Source organism: Nuphar pumila, chromosome 11 (genome assembly GCF_984573655.1).
Source record: "Nuphar pumila chromosome 11, dmNupPumi1.hap1.1, whole genome shotgun sequence".
Taxonomy (NCBI): domain Eukaryota; kingdom Viridiplantae; phylum Streptophyta; class Magnoliopsida; order Nymphaeales; family Nymphaeaceae; genus Nuphar; species Nuphar pumila.
In genome coordinates, this window is record NC_143259.1 from 92668259 (window position 1) to 92691263 (window position 23005).

At 38.2% G+C, this 23005-nt stretch overlaps 1 protein-coding gene and 1 non-coding gene across 4 annotated transcripts in view; both read right to left on the reverse strand.

Moving 5' to 3' along the window:
* The window catches only part of SFR6 (sensitive to freezing 6), a 230608-nt gene that overhangs the window by 161248 nt on the left and 46355 nt on the right, over positions 1-23005 (reverse strand). For all 3 annotated transcript variants that reach the window (XM_089981594.1, XM_089981595.1, XM_089981596.1), the window contains one exon: positions 128-207. In XM_089981594.1, the coding sequence (XP_089837720.1) occupies positions 128-207 (80 nt within the window). The remainder of the gene's footprint in view (positions 1-127; positions 208-23005) is intronic.
* LOC149822509 (U6atac minor spliceosomal RNA) lies at positions 2410-2533 on the reverse strand. The gene has a single exon (XR_016426269.1). It is a non-coding gene; the product is annotated as a U6atac minor spliceosomal RNA (small nuclear RNA).

Consider the following 23005-nt stretch of genomic DNA (forward strand, 5'->3'; position numbering starts at 1 on the left):
ACAGACAAATACTTGAAGTTTAAATGTGTGACCATTGTGGGGGTTTACTTCTACCAAAAAAGAGAGATCTTTGGTGCAGTTTATTTTTATAAATTTCTGCCTAACTAATGAATATAGAAGTTCTTACCTATCCCATCCTCTGCAGCACTTTGTGTACACCCAACTGCATCCCACCAATCAACACCAACTAAAAGGCTCCACCAGAACCTGACAAGGTCAACCTTAAGCATAAGAACATGTCAATATGCAAAGAAACTTTTATGCAGATAACAAAAAATACCATCAAAGAGAAAAGCAACGATGCAGAGTAAGATGGTGTGTTGTAGTCTTTGGCCAACCCTGGGTAGACTTGGCAGACCAGCACCAACCTACCCAAAAAAATCCATATTGCAGTTAAAATGTTCTCCTAGTGTTCATATTTTCATTTCCATTAGTTTCTTTATTCTCAATACGAAAAATTCTAAAAGATGCCGTTCCCACACTTTTTTCGCACTCTAGAAAGAGGCACTCAAAAAGGGAATACAACCTTTTCTTGCCTCTCAACTTTAGTATGAAATTTAAAACTGACTCTATGGTTGTAACTTTTTCCTTCTCTCTTTTCCTTTAGTCAGATATTAAGAACCTTAGCCTTTGAGTATGCTAGCAACTAGTGCCCTATTGCTCCCAGGCCACAATTTGCTACCTCACCTATTGAGCAAGATAGATAGTAGGCTATAGCAATGCATGGTCAGTCATAAACTTACACTCCACTAGGCAAAGCCTTATCTGCCTGTTACACCATTGTGGTGAAACAATAAAAGCTACGTATTTTTTATGGGGCTTTTCGGTGATCCTCTCACAGAATACGTTGCACACATAAAAGGATTTTGTTTCCCTTATATAATTTTTAAACAGTTTGATCAGCAAAATTTTGGAAGTTTAGATATGAGATCATATTTGATGGTTGATAAACTTAATAAAAAAGTTGATTTGATTGTGGCGCTTTCACGTGCTAATTTTTTATATTATTGTCAACTTATGTCGATGTATACCTCAGATCATGTGCATAACTGAACATACTTTATCATGTTAATGTAACATTTTTTTTATTTGCTTGCCTTATAAAAATTTTACAAATATTTCTTTGCATTTTTTAATTCATTTAGTTGCCAATTCTCACATGGGCTGGTGCCTAGCTACACCAAGCGAAGACCAACTACATAAGCCATCCAGCCGGTTTTTTAGTGCATGCAAATGTTGAAACGTAAATGCACCTGAGTTAAGGAGCTCAACTCATAACCACCTTAAAGCAATCTAGCTTGGTCATCTATTGTTGGTAAGCAGCATAAAATAAACCGAATTTGAATATCGGTATTAGGTTTTGGAACATATTACTCAAGCAACAAGTACATAGAGAACTACAATGACTGCCAATTCAATTTCCAAAGTTTAATAGATTTGGATACTGGGTGAAGAAATATTTGGTTTTGAACACCTTTTTTGAAGTTGCAAGTGTTCTTTAGCCTTACACTCCTTATAGAAAAGATGACATCTCATTCCACGCTTCCTGTCCTGGCTACTTAGAAAATATACAAATGACCAAAGCATCATACTGACTTGGCTTTGGATGGTTTCTCCATGGACAATACCACCTTAAATCGCCTTTTTTAGTCTTCTATATAAATAGGTAGACGCATAAATATCAGTGGAATTCCATGGGCAGCACGCAAAATGATTTATTCTTTACTCCATATTCCCATCATAGACTCTTCTCAGAGAATTACACAAATAACCAAATTGACTCAAACCCCTAGTACTTGAGTTACCTAAATGAGAAGCAATGTAATTTGTCAGTTGCAAAACTGATGAAGTACATTAGAAGTCCTAAATTGAGAGAAATCTGAGTAGAAGAAATATGAAATCCACATAAATATGATGCTCAGTGAGGAGCTGGCAATAGAAAGGGTATCCTCGAGTCCTTTAATTATGCCCCGGAATTGTGTCCTTTATTAGTTCTACTACAAAGTGTCCTTTAATGTAATTACCTTATTTGTAATATCTTGTAATTTTTCCTCTATTCTTAATTTTATAAATATAATTTTAAATTAAATAATTATATTTTTATGTCTGAAATTAAAAATAATATAAAGAATTATATATATTAATACATATGGACTTACGTCAATATAGGTCTGGACGTGGTCCAAGATCTATATTGACTAAGACCTATATATATATATGTGTGTGTGTGTGTGTGTGTGTGTGTGTGTGTGTGTGTGTGTGTGTACAAGGGCTGCAATGGACATGGACTTGGGTCATGGGTCCAGCCAAAATCCATAGTCCATCCATAAGTTTTTAAAATAAAGAAAACTTTAAAACTTGAACTAAAAGAAATATATATATACATATATATATATATATTTTTAAAAGAGATACGATAGGGAAGAGTTCTACTTTTAGTAGAACTCTATCCCAAATAAGGGGTGTCACCTCCTAAGAGGTGTCTATCTTCCCTTTTAAGAGAGAGGCTAAGCATCTCTCTCCCAAAAAAGTCAAGGAGAAAAAAGAGAGAGAGAGGAAAAAAAAGAGAGAAAGAAGGGGTGTTACCTTCTTCTTCTACTTTTCGCATATTTGCAGTAAAAAGGTACGGGTTCTTCTCTTTTTCCCATAGAACGAGGGTTTAGCATGGTTAAATCGGATAGGTTTAATAGGAAATCAAGTCTGCGATTTTATGCAGTTTTGAACATTTTTTTATTTCTTGCATGCCTATGTATGCGATTTTTGTGTTCTTGACTAGGAATACAAGTCTGCAATTTTCTGCAGTCTTGAACATGCCATTTTTTTAATTTCCTGAATGCCTATGTATGTGATTTTTGTGTTCTTGACTAGGAATACAAGTGTGCAATTTTCTGTAGTCTTGAACATGTTGTTTTTCTTTATTTTCTACATGCATAGTATGTAATTTCTTTGTGTTCTTGAAGAGGAATACAATTCTGCGATTTTCTACATTTTAAAATATGTATTTTCTGCATTCTTGATCCTTGAATTTGATTTTCTGCATGCCTGCAATTTTAAGAATGAATAGAAATATGTATTTTCTGCATTCTTGATGCGTGAATCTGATTTTCAGCATGCCTGTGATTTTTTGAATGAATAGAACATGCATTTTCTGCATTCGTAATGCTTGAATCTGATTTTCTACATGAATATAATATGTTTTCTGCGTTTTGGAACAGACCGGCAGCAGGGAATATATGGTGTCAGCGTTCTTGAACGGTTTCGCAACAGAGAATATATATATATATATATATATATATATATATATATAGAGAGAGAGAGAGAGAGAGGGAGGGAGAGAGAGAGATCCGCAACAAGGAATATGTATATATATATATATATATATATATATATATATGTTGTTTGCATTCTTCAACAGACTCGCAGCATGGAATATATATATATATGCTCTCTGCGTTCTTGAACAGTTTTTGCAGCATGAAAATATTTTGGATTGTTTTCGCAGCATGAAAACATGTATATCAGTCTGCGTGTATCAGCCTGCAATTTGGACTATATCTGCAGCATAAAAACATGTATATCAGTCTGCGTGTCGGACTATGTTCGCAGCACCGACATACATGTATATCAGCTTACGATTTGGACTATATCTTCAGCATAAAAACATGTATATCAGTCTGCATGTTTGACTATATTTGCAGCACCGACATACATGTATATCAGCCTGCGATTTGGATTGTATTGGCAACATAAAAACATGTATATCAGTCTGTGTGTCTGACTATGTTGGCAACACTAACATACATGTATATCAGCCTGCGATTTTGAGGGTATATATATATACATGTAACTACGATCTTGATAGAGTTTGCAGTAGAAATATATTGTGAACAGTTATTCATCAGTGAATTTTTAATTGTTTTGTCTTCTCTGACAGTATAGTAAGACTGTTAAACATGGTTCAATATGCATTGATTAAATTGTCGTGATTGTACCATGAATTGTGTTATGAACATGCAAATTTGATTATTTATGTGTTTCATGTTCACTAAAGAAAATCTTGCAATGTTATCTGATTGTGGTAATGTCTGAATCATTGATGGGCCTTTTGAGACCATGAGCATGTGTTGCCTATGAAATGTAAATTGTAATTTGCATTGAAAAGATTTTGTTGAAAAATTAGGTTTTGAAATAATTATATTGTTGATGTGATATGTTATTGCATATGGATTTGAATAAATGTTCTTGTGTGAAGAACTTTGAATTGATTAAGAATGGTAAAATAGACCAAAGTGTAATAATTTCTTCCCCATTGACATTCTGAAAGGGTGAGAACCTTCAATAGCGGTCACGGGGATCGTGAAAATACTAAACACCATACGTATTTGTTGTCCTCATGACCTCGATGTGTGGTTCATGTTCCAAGCCACGGTTGTAAAGAACTTTCAATCACTTTGTCGGGGGGTGTTGTTGACTCAATTGTAGTTATTTGTATACCAAGAAAGTAGCATCAGTGAATGTAGGTTTTTTTTATGTCAGGGCATTAGGTGAGGATTCCTAATGTTCCGATTAATGGTGTGGATTCCTAATATCGGTCGAAGAACAAGTGTAAAACCGAATAATTAAAATACAAATTGTATGTTAAGCTACGAGTAGGAATTGTCATAAACCTCAGCAACTTTGCCTATTTTTTAGTATTTACAAGTTTATAAGAAAGTGAGAATTAAATTTGTCATCATTAAATAGGAACATGCATGCAAAAGCAATTCCGATAATCTAACTTAAAAAGTTACTCATGTATCCCTAAATGTTTAGCATTGATTTCATGCATCCCTAAATGTTTAATTTAGCAAGAAATCGTTGATTATTTGATTAAACTGCTTAAATTGTAAGTTGTTCTGAATATGTGTTGTTTGAAGAGCCATCTTCAACTTGTGCTTGATTTAGTCAATATTAAATTCCTTACTGTTGGATTTCGAGAGGGTCTTGTACGAGGAATTTGGTTCTTACCTAGTTTTTAAAAATATTTTATAGGTACTTTGGCACCGTGATGGAGAGACTAGCTAGGCTGGAGGGTACGAGGGTTATGGTATGGTGGCCTGGGTTCTAACGTACACTGGATAGCTAGATTTGATTTTGAAACTATTTGGAACTTTATTGACATTATTTGATTAAGTAAATGAAATTTCAGTTTATAGTTTAAAATTATTCTATGTCTGAAATGGTTGATGGGTTGTGAATATTAAAACTATAATGTGCCCTTGTCCTTGGGAGGTTTTCCACAATTGTTTAAAAAAAAATCTCATTTTTCGAGGGTCGATTTGGGGTCGTTACATTATTCCTCATTATGCCAAAGTTGTAAAACCCATGTTTTTCAGGAAAAAAAAACTTTCAAACCCAGGTCGGATCCGACCCAGACCCGTAACCCAATAGGGTTATAAACCGTTATCGCGAGGGTCTTAAACCCTCACCTTTTTTTCTTTTCTTTCCCCCCTAGCAGCTCTGTTTCCCTCCTCTCCTTTCTCCCTGGAAAAGGAAACCCCGTTGGGGTTTCCTGATTCACGCCTCCCCCTGGGCCCCTTTAAGAGGCCGTGCGGAAAGGAAAGAGAGTGTTAAAATATGTAATCTCATATGCATATCTCATATGTAATCTCATATGCATGTAATATTTTCTTTTCTTTTTCCTTAGTTAGTCTTAGTTAGAACTTGACTAGAAATTAGGTTCAGTTTTTTACTTTTTGGACTTTTATATCCATTTCCTTTTTGACTAGTCAAAAAAGTGCTTTTTGACTAAAGTCAAAAAGTAAGTTACAAGAGAGTCGTTGGACTCCCAACGGCTCTAAATAGAGCTGTTGGGAGTCCAACGACTCCCTTGATGGCTCCTCTCCCTTCTCTATAAATATGGGGTACTATTCCCCTTGTATAGCATTTCGGTTGTATGGGATTTTCTCTCAAGTTAATGCGATTCATTTTTTATTCATTTTGTATACCCTTTTTCGAGTATTGTGCTTGAGCTGTCTTTGTGAGTATTTGTTGAGAGTTGTTTTGGTTGTGGGTTTCATTTTCTTACATGGTATCAAAGCCATTGGTGGAAGCAATCAAAGGTTTTCTTGTGTGCATTGGGAAGCGTGTCACTCAAGTTTTCTTCAAGAAAGTGAAGTCCCTTTAAAGTAGTGGGCGTGCGAAGAATTGGAAGCTTGGAGGATTGCTTATTTTCGCTATTTTGTGGTAGAGTATCTTCCTCTTTTCTCACTTTTTTAAACTTTTTTCTCTTCTCCTTCTTTCTCTTCTCATTCACAAGCTTGTAAAATGGATGACAATGATAATGTCACCATTAAGCTCATAAAACTCAATGATTCAAATTATGTAACATGGACTTATATAATGAAGCACCTTATTTGGGGAAAATGATTATGGGGATTAGTGGTTGGAACCGAAGAGGAACCTAAACTAATTCTCACCAAAGGAGAAAAAAAATACCTCTTTCGAAGGTAGAAAAAGTCAAAGTTATTTCCACATATGAAAAAAAGTAGAAAGAATGGAGAATGGGACATGCCAAAATCATGTATTAGCTTATATCAAGTGTTGATATAAAAAAGTGTTCTAGCCTGGCCAAATTTGAACACGCCAATAATGCGTGGGATTACCTTAAGAGAATGTACTCTCTCAAGGATATTGCCCACATATGCAACCTTCAAGAAAATGTTCGTAATATGATTCAAGGGGACAAAAGCATTAAGGAATATTACAATAGTTTGTCCGAGTTATGGGAGGAATTGTCTCTCCTTGAACCAAAGTGGCATTGCCCACATGACATAGAGCTTCGCCAAAATCAAGTAAACGCGGAGCATTTCTTTCAATTTATCAATGGTCAGAGATCAGAATTTGGGACAACCAAATCCGCTCTTCTTTGTCGGGGAAAAGTCCCCTACATTGAAGATACAATTGAAGAGTAGAGCATGGAGAAAAACAGACTCAAGAAAATAATTTATAAAAGTGATGATGACTCGGTCTTAGCAGTATCTAGACCAAGACATCATGTTCGTATAAACCTTCGCATGTTGGGAGGACTAATGATGAAAAGCATGGAAGTGAGTTTGAAAGGAGAAAGATCATTTGTTATTATTGCCATGAACCAGGACATGTCAAAACATATTGTCCAAAGTTAAAAAAAAACTTATGAAAAGAAGGCTGCCACAGTCGAATCTCCACAAGAAACAAGCGAGACATCCATTGGGAATATGACTCTAACTCAATTGGTGGAGGCACTTCAACCTCTTCTCAAATGAGCTTCGTCATCTGCTAGAGCCATTGTCTCTTCCGTGGGCATCTCCGATCATGGTAAATCTCTTTGGCTTCTTGATTCTGGAGCTTCTTTTTATATGTCACCCAACATACAATTGTTATCCCAATGTCATAACTCAAGTGGTTCAAACATTTTTACCGTTGACGGAACATCTCCTGAGATTAAGGGAATTGGATGTTTTGAAAATACCTCTCAAAACTCAAAAGGATTTTGCATTCCAAAAATTAGATATATTCCCAAACATAATTTAAACCTTTTGTCCGTATCTCAATTAACTGACTATGGGTGTAATGTTTTCTTCTCCTCTCGTGATTGTCGAGTACAGGATCATCAGTCAAGAAAGTTGATTGGAGAAGGCCATAGAAAAGGAGGCTTGTACTACATGAATTTTTTGAAAATTCTCAATAACACACTATGTTGTAATGTTAAAAAGTTAGATTTGGATCTTTGGCACAAAAGATTTGGACATCCTTGTATATCCAAGATTCAATTTTTTCCAAACATAGAAAAATTTTATAATTTTGAAGCTTTTACATGTGAAAAATGTATTCTTTGAAAAAGGAAAAGACTACATTTTTAAGAAAGAACCTTTGTTACTACAAGACCACTTGAGTTGATTCATTCTGATGTTTGGGGTCCCACACCTGTTATATCTAAAGGTGGGTTTATGTACTATGTGATCTTCATAGACGACTTTACACAATACACTTGGATTTATTTTTTTAAACATAAATCTGAAGTTTTCTCTTACTTTCAAATATTTCGCAATATGGTCAAAATCAGTTTAAAGAGGATATCTCGATATTTCGTACTAATTTATGGGAAGAATTTTTATCAAAAGAATTTAAAGATTATTTGAATCTATATGGGATTTTACATAAAAAATCATGTCCTTACAAAATAGTTTAGCTAAAAGAAAGCATAAGCATATTATAGAAACAGCAAGAACCCTTCTCATTACACATCAAGTACCAAACAATTTCTGGGTTGAAGCAGCAGGCTTAACTGTTGTTTGTCTCATCAATAGGATGCCTTCTTCCTCGATAAACAATATTTCCCCAATTGAAAAGCTTTATAAGCAAACTCCAGATTACTCTAGGTTGAGGGTGTTCGGATGCAAATGTTTTGTATTTACTAATAAGAACGCTAAATTTTCTCCACGTGCTATTTCTTGTGCCTTTTTAGGTTATGAAAGTTATCAAAAAGGCTACAGGTGTTTCGATTTCAGAAATAACAAACTATATGTCACAAGTCTCAAGAAATGTATCATTTTTGGAAAATGAAAGTCCCTTTGAAAATAAAGATTCTACGAAAACAGACGAGTACTCCTTTCGATTGGACTTAGTTCCGAGGAGTAATGAAAGTGATATTGATCAAGATGATCAAAATGATATCACTAACACTAAACCAATTGATAGCAACCAAGATTGTATCCAATACTCTAGACGAGGAAACTTAGAAAGACCATGTGCTTTTAAAAAATACAGAAAGGAATAAGACCCTGTGTCTTCAACTAGAAAATCCACTAGGATCTCGAAAGTCCCTGAAAAATTTGTGTCATATGAGTCTTTTTCACCAAAATATCAAGTCTTCATCGCCTTAATTCACTCTTATGAAGAACCTTCCAGTTATGCTATAGCTAAGGATCAACCTGAATGGGTCAAAGCTATGGAAGTTGAATTAGAAGCTTTAAAAAAAGCAAACACCCGGATCATTCAAGATATCTCACCCAACAAAAAACCTATTGGTAGGCGCTGGGTGTACAAAGTTAAGACCAAGAGTGATGGCACTCTTGAGAGGTTTAAAGCTCGATTAGTTGCCAAAGTTATTCCCAAGAATATGGAATAGACTATAAAGAAAAATTTGCCCCAGTAGCGTAGCTAGAATGACCACTGTTAGAATATTGATAGCTCTTGCTTCTATAAAGAAATGGCATATTTTTCAAATGGATGTTAAAAATGCATTTCTAAATGGAAGTTTAGTTGAAGAAGTATTCATGGATCCACCACCAGAAATTAATGTCCCTGAAAGAAAAACTCTTCACTTAAATAAGGCTTTGTATGGTCTCAAACAAGCTTTGAAAGCTTGGTATGATAAGTTTAATAAGCTTATGCTTGATTTTGGTTTTCAATATTGTCTTACTGACACAGCTTTGTTTGTTAAGAATTCTAATGCAGGTATTATTATCCTTCTTCTTTATGTTGACGACATGATCATCACCGAAAGTGATAAACAGAAAGTTTACAATAATAAAAAGTTTCTCAAAACACATTTTGAAATGAGTGATTTAGGTTTTTTGAAATACTTTCTTCATATAAAGGTTGCATACTCTTCTAGAGGATATTTACTAACTCAATCTAAGTTTGCCTTGGATATTGTTGACAGGTCAGGCATTTCAAATGAAAGATACGTTGACACTCCTGAAGTTGTAAATGTCAAGATGAAGATTGATGATGGAGAACCACTTGAGAATCCAACTCCTTATAGACAACTCGTAGGGGCACTATCATATCTTTCCATTACAAGACTTGACATTGCACATGTTGTCCATACAGCCAGTCAATTTCAGCATGCTCCAACTTTTGTTCATATGAGAGCAGTTTTGCGAATTATTAGATATATTAAAAATTTCATTTCTAGAGGGCTATTTTTGTTTGTTTTTTCTAACCGAGAACTACTTGCTTATACTGATGCAGATTGGGGAGGTGATTCAAATGACCGCCACTCAACTACCGGTTTTTGTGACTTCTTAAGAGAATCTTTCGTCTCATGGCAATGCAAGAAGCAACAAAAAGATTTTCTCTCGTCAACAGAGGCTGAATACAGGGCAATGGCTACAACTACTATGGAAATAGTCTGGCTTCGACCACTACTCTCCGATATGGGAGTCGGAAGTTCAGAAGCATCAAATCTCTGCTACAACAACAAAAGCTCTATATATATTGCCAGCAACCGGACATTTCACGAATGCACCAAGCATATAGAAATGGATTGTCACTATGTACGAGAGGAATTTCTACGCAGCATCATCAATCTTCCCTACGTCTCTTCAAAATATCAGTTCACGGATTTCTTTACCAAACCTCTCGCGGCTCCTAGATTTCACTTTCTCTTAGACAAACTTTCGGTTATCCAACCGTAAGTTTGAGGGGGAGTGTTAAAATATGTAATCGCATATGCATATCTCATATGCATGTAATATTTTCTTTTCTTTTTCCTTAGCTTTAGTTAGTCTTAGTTAGAACTTAACTAGAAATTAGGTTTAGTTTTTACTTTTTGGACTGTTATAGCCATTTCCTTTTTGACTAGTCAAAAAGGTGCTTTTTTACTAAAGTCAAAAAAGCAAGTTACAAGAGAGTCGTTGGACTCCCAACGGCTCTAAATAGAGGTGTTGGGAGTCCAACGACTCCCTTGATGGCTTCTCTCCCTTCTCTATAAATATGGGGTACTATTTCCCTTGTATAGCATTTCTGTTGTATGGGATTTTCTCTCAAGTTAATGAGATTCATTTTTTATTCATTTTGTATACCCTTTTTCGAGTATTGTGCTTGAGCTCTCCTTGTGAGTATTTGTTGAGAGTTGTTTTGGTTGTGGGATTCATTTTCTTACAGAGGGCACATGCGCCTCTTTCCTCCTCTCCCTCCCGATTGCCCTTTTTTCTCTCTCGCTCTCCCTCGTCTCCCTCGATTCGCAGGAGCTAACCCAAGTCGCCCTCCCGTCCGGTGTTCCCCGAACACCACCGGCTCCCTGCGAGCCGCTGCTACCCCCAACACCATCCCCTCCCTCTCCTCTCAATTGTCGTTGTCGCCGCCGTCGTTGTGACATCACAGGTAAAAGCTCCCCTCTATTTCTTTTTTTCTTTCCTCTCCTCTGTTACCGACCAGATTGTCGGTAGGCGGCCGGTGACCCTATTGTGCCTTCCCCCTCTCTCTGGTTGCCAGAGAGTCGGCAGGGGGCCGACGGACCCTGCCGGGCCCGCCCTTCCTCTTTGTGGTTGTTGAAGAACCGGCAGCCTCTGTCGTGCCCTCCCCTTCTCTTGTTTGTTGGTCAGAGAGCCGGTAGGAGGCCGACAACCCCCTGCCACGCTCTCTCCCTCTCAATCCCGGCAGACAGGGTCTCGCCCCCTGCAGCCTCTGAGAGTCTGGCTCACAGAGGCATGGCTCATGTCGCCTCTCAATCCTAGCAGGCAAGGGCTCGCCCCCTGCAGCATCTGTGAGTCTCGCTGACAGGGCATGGCCCCTGTCGCCTCTTGATCCCGGTAGGCAGAGGCTCGCCCCCTACATCCTCTGGGAGTCTGTGACAGGGGCATGGCCCCTATCGCTTCTCGATCCTGGCAAGCAAGGGTTCGCCCCCTGCTGCCTCTGGGAATTCGACTGACAGGGGCATGGTCCCTATCGCCTCTCGTATCCGATAGACAGGGATGAGGCCCCTGTCGCCTCCTTGTTCCAGGCAACAGGCAGGGCCCCCTGCCTGATTCCCCATGCCAATGAGACCAAACGGGTTCTCCCCGGGTCTTGTTTGGTAAGAGTTATTAGTTCACGTGACCCTGTGTTGGGATGTTGTATGTCCAAAACCCTATGGTGTTGAATCACGGGTTGGGGGCGACCCCCAACTCTGTCAACGCTTGCGGTATGTTAATAATCATGTTTGTTTGCTTGCAGTATGTATGACGGACCCCGCTATGGCTTCGTGGCCCGAGCCTTGCATCATCTATGCTTGTAGACACTCATGCATCGCAAAAATTGCATTAATGTTGTTGCGCTATATTGCATTGTTCTATGTTTTTCCACGGGCGATGGTCCCATGATGGTTGTCGCAGGGAAATATGCGAGTTTGTGCCTTTGTTTGCATGTTGAATTGCAAATTAAAAAATTGATTATTAATAAGCAAATAAAGATAAAAGAACAGTATAATATACGTTCTGAGATCTCCCATCATTAGAATGAGAATCTTAGAGTTTAGGTTTTGGGGGACCAGGAGGATACATTTTTTCTCAATAAATCTGGCCGAGAATTTGATCTATTCTCACTTAGACCAAGAACATACCAGCATGGAAAGAATACCAGGCCATTGATCCCTTAATAAGCATAGGCTCAAACTCGAGCCCAATCTCGTGTACTCTTTTATTTCACTTAACTTGGACAGAATTTTAAATCTAAGCATTTAGCAACATGCATATTCCATATGCATTCCTAAATAGCTATATGTGCACATGATGTTGGGTAATAACCACAAGCATTCACTGTGTGAGATACACATGCAGATTCATACCCTGATCATGCCACTATTTAGGAAAAATACATGCTGAAAATCAGAAACGCCATGCATGCATCCCACGATTCTACGTAGATATCAATCTAACAAAATCAAACACTAAACGTACTCGCTGGACCATGACAAAAATCTGTTTCATAAGAGAAACCAACATATACCAAAATTTTTATGTGAGGAAAGATCAGACGAATCTAAAGTACATACACAAAAATCGAAATCCACCAAAAGAAACATCTAAATAAGCATATCTACAACCAATAAAATTTCTGTTTTGGCATATACAAAATTTTTATTGCATGAAAACATGAAAATAAACAAGGGTACAACCATGAAGGAAGATCCATGTATCCTCCTTCGTATATTTTTACGAAAACATAGATTTAAATCCTTTTTTCCATAGATTTTCATCAAATTATTGCATGGAAATCCAATCTATATCAATTTCCCACTTGATTCAAGAGAGAAAACCCATACCTTGAATAAAAAAATAAAGAAAAATAAGGGTACAACAACAACAACATCTACGCCTTCATCCCAAAACAATTGGGGTCGGCGATATGAACCAAAAAAGAAAATTATTCTGGGTCTTCCACATGAATCCTTCTCCTCCAATCATTTCTATCCAATGCCATGTCCTTGGTGAGGTTCAAAGCATTCATATCCTTTCCATTTATCTCCATCCAAGTCTTCTTAGGCCTACCCCGACCTCTTTTAACTAATATATTTTCCCATTTCTCCATCCTTCTAACTGGAGCATCATTAGGCCTTCATCGAATATGTCCAAACCACCGTAAACGATTCCCTCTCATCTTATTTTCAATGGGTGCAACGCCTACCTTCTTACGTATCTCCTCATTCCGAATCTTATCTTTTATTGTATTTCCACACATCCATCTCAGCATACGCATCTCAGCTACACTCATTTTTTTAATATGATGTCTCTTGGCAGCCCAACATTCCGTACTATATAGTAAAGCGGGCCTAATAGTCGTCCTATAAAACTTTGCCTTCAACCGCAATGGCATTCTACGATCGCACAACACTCCAGTTGCACTCTTCCATTTCATCCACCCAACCTTTATCCTATGATTTACATCTCCATTAATTTCCCCATACTTTTGAATGATAGATCCCAAATATTTGAAACAGTCATCCACCGGTATTTCTTGTTCACCAAGCTTCACTACACTCCCATCACTACTTCGTTGCTTACTAAACTCACATTCCATATATTTTGTCTTACTCTTACTCAACTTAAAACCTCTTGCTTCCAATGTTTGTCTCTATAATTCTAACTGAGCATTAACCACAGCTCTAGACTCATCAATCAAAACAATATCATCAGCAAACAACATACACCACGGCACATTTTCTTGAATTGATCTCGTAAGCTCATCCATCACTATAGCAAATAGGAAAGGGCTTAATGCAGATCCTTGATGTAACCCAACCGTTATAGGAAAATTGGTTATCACCCCTTCACAAGTGCGGACATTGGTTACTACTCCTTCGTATATATCTTTAATTATACTAATGTACTTGAGAGAAACACCTTTCTTCATCATTGTCCACCAGAGAACATCCCTAGGTACTCTATCGTATGCCTTCTCCAAATCAATAAAAACCATATGCAAATCTTTGTTCCTCTCTCTATTTCTCTCAATAAGTTGTCTAAGAAGATGTATAGCTTACATAGTTGATCTTCCAGGCATAAAACCAAATTGATTCTCCGATATCATAACAACCTTCCTCAACCTATACTCAATCACCCTCTCCCAAAGTTTCATAGTATGACTCATGAGTTTTATACCACGATAGTTTGTGCAATCTTGTATATCACCCTTATTCTTAAATAGAGGCACCAAAGTACTCTTCCTCCACTCATTAGGCATCTTATTTGTCCGTCAAATCTTGTTAAAAAGATTTGTCAATCATTCTAAACCTTGCTCAGCCAAGCATTTCCAAGCCTCGATAGGTATACCATCTGGGCCAACTGCCCTTCTTGATTTTATTTTCTTTAAAGCCGCTGCAATTTCTTTCTTTTGAATCTTGCGCATGAAGTCACGATTCATCTCATGAAAAGGAATGGAGAAGTCTCCAAGATCCTGAGCATGACTTCCATTAAATAGCTTATCAAAATAATTTTTTCATCTCTCCTTAATTTCCTCATCTTTGACTAAAACCCTTTGTGTTTCATCTTTGATACATCTAACCATACTCAGATCCCTCGATTTTCTATCTCTCAGCTTTGCAAGCCTATAAATATCTTTCTCGCCCTCTTTGGTATCCAACTTGTCATAAACCTCCTTATATACCTTATCCCTCGCGTTTCGAACTACTTTTTTAGCTTCCTTCTTTGCTATCATATACTTCTTCAAATTCTCATTATCACGACTCTTACTTAGATTTCTATAACACTCTCTTTTAACCTTAATAGCTAATTTGACATCCTCGTTCCACCATGATGTATCCTTACCTAGCGGTGCACCGCCTTTAGACTCACCCAATACCTCCTAAGTCACCTTTCTCATGTCACCCGCTATCTTATTCCACATTGATTCTGAATCCTCCTCGAGACACCAGTCAGCTTCCTTAACTACCTACTCTACAAATATTTCTTGTTTAGCTTCTTTCAGTGCCCACCACTTAATTCTACGGTCTATCCTATGTCTATCTCTTTTGCGGCATTGTCTAATTCTAAGATCTAAAATTAAGACTCTATGTTGTGTAGCTACACTTTCTCCCGGTATAACCTTACAATCGATGCGACAACCCCTATCTCTCTTTCTAAGTAGGAAAAAATCTATGACTCGTATTAACCCCACTTTTAAATGTTACTAGGTGAGACTCCCTCTTCCTAAACCAAGTGTTTGCTAAGATCATATCATAGGACAAACCAAAATTTGAAATTCTTTCTCCACTTTCGTTTTTTTCTCCTATAACATAGCCTCCATGGATACTCTCAAATCCATCCCTACTAATGCCTACATGTCCATTAAGGTCACAACCGATGAAAAGCTTTTCTCCATAAGACATCCCTTGTACTACTCCATCTAAATCTTTTCAAAATTGGCGCTTAATGGAATCATCTAAACCTACTTGAGGTGCATAAACACCAATAATATTAATAATATGTGTACCTAATACTAATTTAATAAGTAAAATCATATCACCCTTCCTACGGACCTCAATTACATTATCTATAAACTCACGACTCATAACAATCCCTACTCCATTCCTATTCCTATTTATTCATGTATACCAAATCTTATATCCCCAAGGTTCTATCACTTTTGCTTTCTCACCTACCCATTTGGTCTCTTATACACATAAAATATTGATCTTTCTCCTACACATAACATCTACTAACTCTACCAACTTACCAGTTAAAGACCCTATGTTCCAAGTGGCTAACCTAATTTTATGGTCTTGAACTATCTTCTTTACCCCCACCTGTCCAACAAAGTGAGGGAACCCTTGCCTATTTGAGACCACACTCAGGCGTCGGTGTGACGCGTCGCTTCTGGGCAACGACCTAGCAACCCTTGCCCACTTATCACTGCTTCCGGGCCTATAGAGTACAGCGCGTCGCTCAGTACTGAACGCCCCAACGAGGGTGAAGGTTGAAAAACGTGGGTGGAGAGCTGGAGCAGCTCTCCTCCTCCTCTCCTTCCTCTCTTTTCCTCTCTCTTTCTTTCCTTCTCTCTTTCTTCCTTTCTTTTTCTCTTTCCTTTTTTTTGACTTTATATAGACAAGAGGAGGGTGATACCCTCCCCCTTTTCCAGCCCTCTCTAAATGGGCTAGAGAAGGAGAGTTTCCTCCTTGAAAGATTCTTTGTCTCTCTCTCTTTTTAAAAATTTTCAAAACTCTTAAGTTTGACTTTTTTGAAAGTTTCCAAATTTTTTTTTGAAGTCCTTTCTTAGACTCTCTTAGGTCTATTTAGGTATGTATAAGGACTTCATTAGGAAATCCTACACAACCCTAACAATAAAAATTTCGGAATTAATAAAATTTAATTAAATAATTAATTAAATATTAATTATTTAATAATTAATTAAATATTTTTGAATTTCCAAAGTTAGTTTAATTACTTTAGGAGTATTCTTAAACCCAACTAGCTTTAATTTAAAGCTTTAAACCGAATTTAAAGCTACATTTTTTTTTATTGGACATGGATTTGAGTCCGGATTCGAATCCAAAATCCAAATCCATATCCGAAACAAAATTAGATCATGATCTGGATCAAATCCAAATTAAAATGGGTCTTGAATAAGATCCAAATCCATATTAAATCGAATCATATGCATTGGATCTAATCCAATCCAACTTCGGATCCAGTTCGACAAACTGGTCAATTTTGAAAAAATGTGATTTCTGGGCCAACCGGAACTCGAATTCTGAAAAATAAAATATTGTTGCGCTCAGAATTTCGACACGCATCTAACGACATATTACACAAACATATAATTCCGAATTTTGCCTGAAAATAACCTGAATTTCGCTCAAATTTTGCTCGAATTTAAAAGTCAAAAATTAAACTTTTTCTCACGTTTTGATTGGCGCGTCTCGGCCTAGCTGATGAGACCTGAGTCAAGCCTAGACTTAAAAGCATCGGTTAAAAATCGAGGTTCAAACGATTTTTCTCCCAGACTTGCAAATTTTCGAAAAAACAGAAAATGACTAAGCAATGTTGTGAGAGGCGAACGCCTCAGTACCTGAAGCGTACGCCTCAGAGGCGAATCGCAAGCTCAAGGAACCAAGGCGATGTAGTGAGGCGTTTGCAGGCTCAAAGCGCATGCTTCACATGGGTGAAGCGCACGCCTCGCATCGAGGCGTGCTTCGCTTCTAAAGCGTATGCATTATGTCACATGGATGGAATCCGCATTTCTCTCTCTGGTTCGTCGTTCGTACTCATACCTTCACTTCTTTCTTTTTCTTCGTGTAGAAAGCTGACCTGAGTCCTAGAGAGAGAAGAGAGAGAGAGAGAGAGAAGAGAGAGAGACGACTGCACAGAAAACCTAAGAACCTCATTCGATATTAGGGCCTCTCTCTATGTTAAATAGAGAGAGGCTTAAAGACATAATTACAATAAAGCCCCATTATAAAACTAAATTACAAATAGCATCTTAATGTAAAATAACTTTACTTAAAACCACCTATTCTCAACACTCCCCCTCAAGCTGGAGCATAGATATCAATCATGCTCAGCTTGTCACAACATTTTGAAAAATTTGGTCTGGCAAGAGGTTTTGTGAACATATCTGCAACTTGGTCTTCCGACTTTAGATATTAGGTAGTGATATGACCTGCTTGAACCATATCCCTTACATAGTGGCAATCAACCTCAATGTGCTTTGTTCTCTCATGAAATACAGGATTGTTCGCTATATATGTTGCAGCTTTGTTATCGCACATCATGGTCATGGGAGAGGAAACCTTCACCTGGAGATCAAGAAGAACAGTACGAACCCACATCAATTCAGCAGTTGTTTGGGCCATAGCCCGATATTCTGATTCTGCACTCGACCTAGAAACCACATTTTGCTTCTTACTTCTCCAAGAGATTAAGTTGTCTCCCAGGAACACACAAAATCCTGTGGTAAATTTTCTATCTACTACAGATCCTGCAAAGTCAGCATCAGAATAGGCCACTATATCCAGTGTTCCACCTTTCTTGAACAATAACCCCTTTCCAGGAGAAGATTTTAGATATTTGAGAATCATAATAGCTGCATTCCAGTGTACCTCAGTTGGTTTGTCCATAAACTGACTGACTTTACTTACTGCTAAAGCAATATCAGGCCTGGTCACAGTTACATACAGTAGTTTCCCAACTAGGGAGCGATAACTTTTGCTATCAACCATTTTTGACCCTTCTTCAAACAACTGAACTTTATGGTCCATGGGAATATTTGCTGGTTTAGCTCCAAACATTCCTGTTTCCTTTAATAAGTCAAGAACATACTTCCGTTGAGACAAAACCATCCCTTCACTGCTCCTGGCAACTTCTATACCCAGAAAATACGTGAGTGAACCAAGGTCTTTTGTAACAAAGTGTTTTTGAAGATGAGCCTTTGTGGCTTCAATAGCTTTCACATCATCACCTGTAAGAATGATGTCATCCACATATACCACCATAACGACTATGCCAGAGCTAGTTTTCTTTATGAATAGTGTATGATCTGTTGCTGACCTATTAAAGCCAAAACCTGACATCACTTCAAACAACTTCTGAAACCATGCACGAGGACTTTGTTTCAAGCCATAAATTGCCTTTTTCAATCTACACACCTTCCGACACTCCCCCTCAACCTCGAATCCTAGAGGTTGTTGCATGTAAATAGTCTCAGATAGGTTCCCATATAGAAATGCATTTTTCGCATCTAATTGGTATAGGTTCCAACCATGTAGCACAGCAACTGAGAGAACAAGACGAATGGCACCCATCCGTGCAACAGGAGAAAAAGTTTCAAAGAAATCAATACCATATGTCTGAGTATACCCTTTGGCTACTAATCTGGCCTTGTACCGTTCAATTGAACCATCAGATTTGTACTTTATCGTATATACCCATTTACATCCAACAATGTCAGCATTTGCTGGGGAATCAACTAGATCCCAAGTATGCTGAGATATTAAGGCATCCATTTCTTCTTGCATAGCCATCTTCCAGCAAGTATCAAGCTCTGCCTGCTAATAGTTCAGAGGAATAACTTCAGCAGATAAAGCTGAAATAAAAGATTTCAACTGATTTCCAATTCTGGCTTCTGAGACAAAATGAGACATGGGATATAAAGTACATTGTCGTGTCCCCTTTCGTAGAGCAATCGGCCTGTTATCATCATCATGAAGATCAATATTGTCAGTAGAACTTACCTCAGGGGAAGAGGAAGATGGAGGCACTTGCGAAGGTGGATCTCTACGCACATATACCAATGGAGGATTATGAAATCTGGAAGAGGATGAAGTGTGGTTCGGGAATGAGGGCACGGATTCCAAGGGAAAAGGAGGTATAGGTAATGGACATGACTCAGCTGGATCAACCTGCAACGGGGAACCGGTATTAGAATAATATGGAGTGGATTCCATAAAAGATACATCCGCACTGACATACTCTCGGCGAGAAGTAGGATTATAACATCGATATCCCTTTTGATTTTTGGAGTAACCTATAAATATGCATTTTGTAGCTTGAGCAGCTAATTTATCAGGGTCAGGGCCAAGTTTGTGTACAAAACAAACACATCCAAACACTTTGGGCGAGAGGGAGAAGAGAGGGGTATTTGGTTTTAGGATATGAATTGGAATTTGATCACCCACAGAAGAGGAAGGCATGCGGTTGATCAGATAGCAAGCAGTTGTAATTGCATCTCCCCAGTATAACGCAGGAACATTTGATTGGATCATAATGGTCCTGGCAACATCAAGTAGCTGACGATGTTTTCGCTCAGCCACCCCATTTTGTTGAGATGAATAGGCACAGGAAGTTTGTGGTTGGATGCCATTATCTTGGTAAAATTGTAACAGACTTTTTAATTTAAACTCGAGAGCATTATCAGTGCGAACAATTTTGACACTAGATTCAAACTGAGTTTTTATTTCAAGAATTAAAGATTTGATAATATTTGGAACATCAGATTGTTCCTTTATTAAAAACACCCATGAGAAATCATCAACAATAACTAAATAGTATCGACACTGAGTCCTAGTAGGAATCTTACTAGTACCCCATACATCTGCATGAAGAAGTTCAAAGACTTTATTACTAGACTGACTCTGACTCGAAGGAAACGAACTTCGATGATGTTTGCCCAGCTGACATGCTTCACACTGAAATGATGTGGTGGAGGGAATATGAGGAAAGACCGAACGAAGCTTTGACAATGAAGGATGACCAAGACGACGATGCCACTGAACAGGACTAAATGAATGTTCCACTGCAGCATGAACAGTACCCATTGGATGATGTAAGTAGTAGATTCTTTTTTCTTCATAGCCTCCACCAATCTTCTTCCCCGTCAGCAAATCCTGAAAATGACAACCCATTGGATCAAATATTACTCTACAGTTTTGTTCTTTTACAAGACAACTAACAGAAAGTAAACTTTGAGGAAATTTTGGAGCATGAAGAGCATTTTTCAACTGTAATGAGGAGGATATAGAAATATTTCCCTGACCAACAATCGGGGAGGTACTCCCATCGGCTAATGAGACTCCAAGCTGAGCCTTAATATCCTTTAGATCTGAAAAAGCAAGTGAATTTCCACACAAATGTCTGGATGCACCGGAATCAATAATCCACTTACTGTCAGTCGGATGAAGAAGATTTCTGGTTGAATAGGCAACACCAGCAACAGGAGAGGTAGAACTCAAAGGACGAAGAGCTATCAGCTCATCATATTCAGCACGACTGAGGGTTATACTACTGTCACTTGCAGAGATATTTTCTTGTGCCTTTGTTGCCTCGAGAGAAGTAGTATTAGCTCTAGGAGCATATGACTTTGATGAAGAGGAGGTTGGTCGGCCATGCTTATCCCAGCAACGATCTTCTAAATGTCCAGATTTTCCACAGAATGTACATTGAAGCTTTCCTCTGCCTCCCACACCTCGTCCGCGACCTCGTCCTCTGATGTTCTGAAGATTTCCACGTCCATAACCAGATGAGACAACTAAGGCAGATGACTGAGTCACAGGCTGAGAATGTGGAAGAGATATCGCAAGTCTACTTAGACGGTTATATGCCTCAGCAAGAGTAGGTACATCCGAACCAGTCAACATTTGGACTTTTGCAACAGAAAATTCTGAAGATAAACCTGTAAGAAACCTAGCAACCATAGTTTGTTCTTGATAATCTTTTTGTTTCGAACAACAGAGAGGTCTGTGAGCATTAAGTCTTTCAAACGCAGCTTTGACGGAGGCATAGTACTGGGCCAAGGTTTGATCTCCCTGCTGTAAATTGTATATTTCCTGTTCGACTTGTAGGATACGACTCACATTAGTCTCTTGTGAGTATGTATCTCGAAGATTGTCCCACATCTGTTTGGCTGTATTATAATAAATTAAAACATCTGCAATATGGGGTTCGACACTATTCATAATCCATGACATAACTATGTCATTATCTTCATTCCAGGTAACATTTTCCCACCTTTTCAGTGGGTTCATCTTCCAACAAGATATGTTTTCTACGATGTCCAGATACCGACATCATAAATGTTCTGGACCACCTGGCATAGTTAGTTTCATTTAACCTTACAGACGAACCGTACGAAAATGGATTGGCAAATGCCTTATATTCTCCAATATGTTCCAATTTTGAATCACATTTCAAAGTTTCAGCCATATTTCTGGTTAAAGAAAAACTGGACAATCTCCAAACTAAACAGGGAAAACAACCGTGTGTTACACTCACACGCCAACTGAAATTCCAAGAAAAAACTGGACAATCTCCAAACTAAATAGGGAAAACAACCGTGTGTTACACTCACACGCCAACTGAAATTCCAATCAGCAGTTGTTCACTCACGAACAACAAAAAAAACCCCACGACAGTAGTGAGCAGCAGCCCACAAACAGAAAAATGATTCAGCACATCAGTGACTCACTACTAACATGACTTCTGCATATGCAGCAGTAATTTTTTTCATAACAGGGGCAGCTCCCCAGACATATACAGTTCGGCACTAAGTCATTCATTTTTTTTCTTCGAGCAACACCACCACGTGTTGGATTGCTACCCAAAATAAGCAGGAAGCCACGACCTTTTCAGTGGAAATTGTACCAACAGCAATCAATCTCCCAACAACAACTATATCAAGATAAACAAAACAGGGCCCCAACCATATGTAGACGTACTAGCAGCAATCACATTCTCAACAGATAGTCACGAGACTGACGGTAGGAACTACCACCGAGGCAGTAGGTAGTCACGAAACAATAAAACACGAGGCGACGAACCCACAGCAAGCATCCACGAACCCACAACACGACCAGATCTGTCATCAGATCAAAAAAAAATTACATCGCTGACCTGATCGCTCTATTGATTTCTTTTACTCATTGGATCGGAGTTTGATCACGATCATGATGGCCTCCACGATCGATCGAGCCTTGATCAGACTCGATCACACTCCCACGTAACAGTCGATCACGCTCCCACGATCGGTGATGGCTCTGATACCATGTAAAAAGCTGACCCGAGTCCTAGAGAGAGAAGAGAGAGAGAGAGAGAAACGGCTGCACAGAAAAGCTCAGAACCTCATTCGATATTAGGGCCTCTCTCTATGTTAAATAGAGAGAGGCTTAAAGACATAATTACAATAAAGCCCCATTATAAAACTAAATTACAAATAGCATCTTAATGTAAAATAACTTTACTTAAAACCACCTATTCTCAACACTTCGATCGATTCTGCGATTATCGAGCGA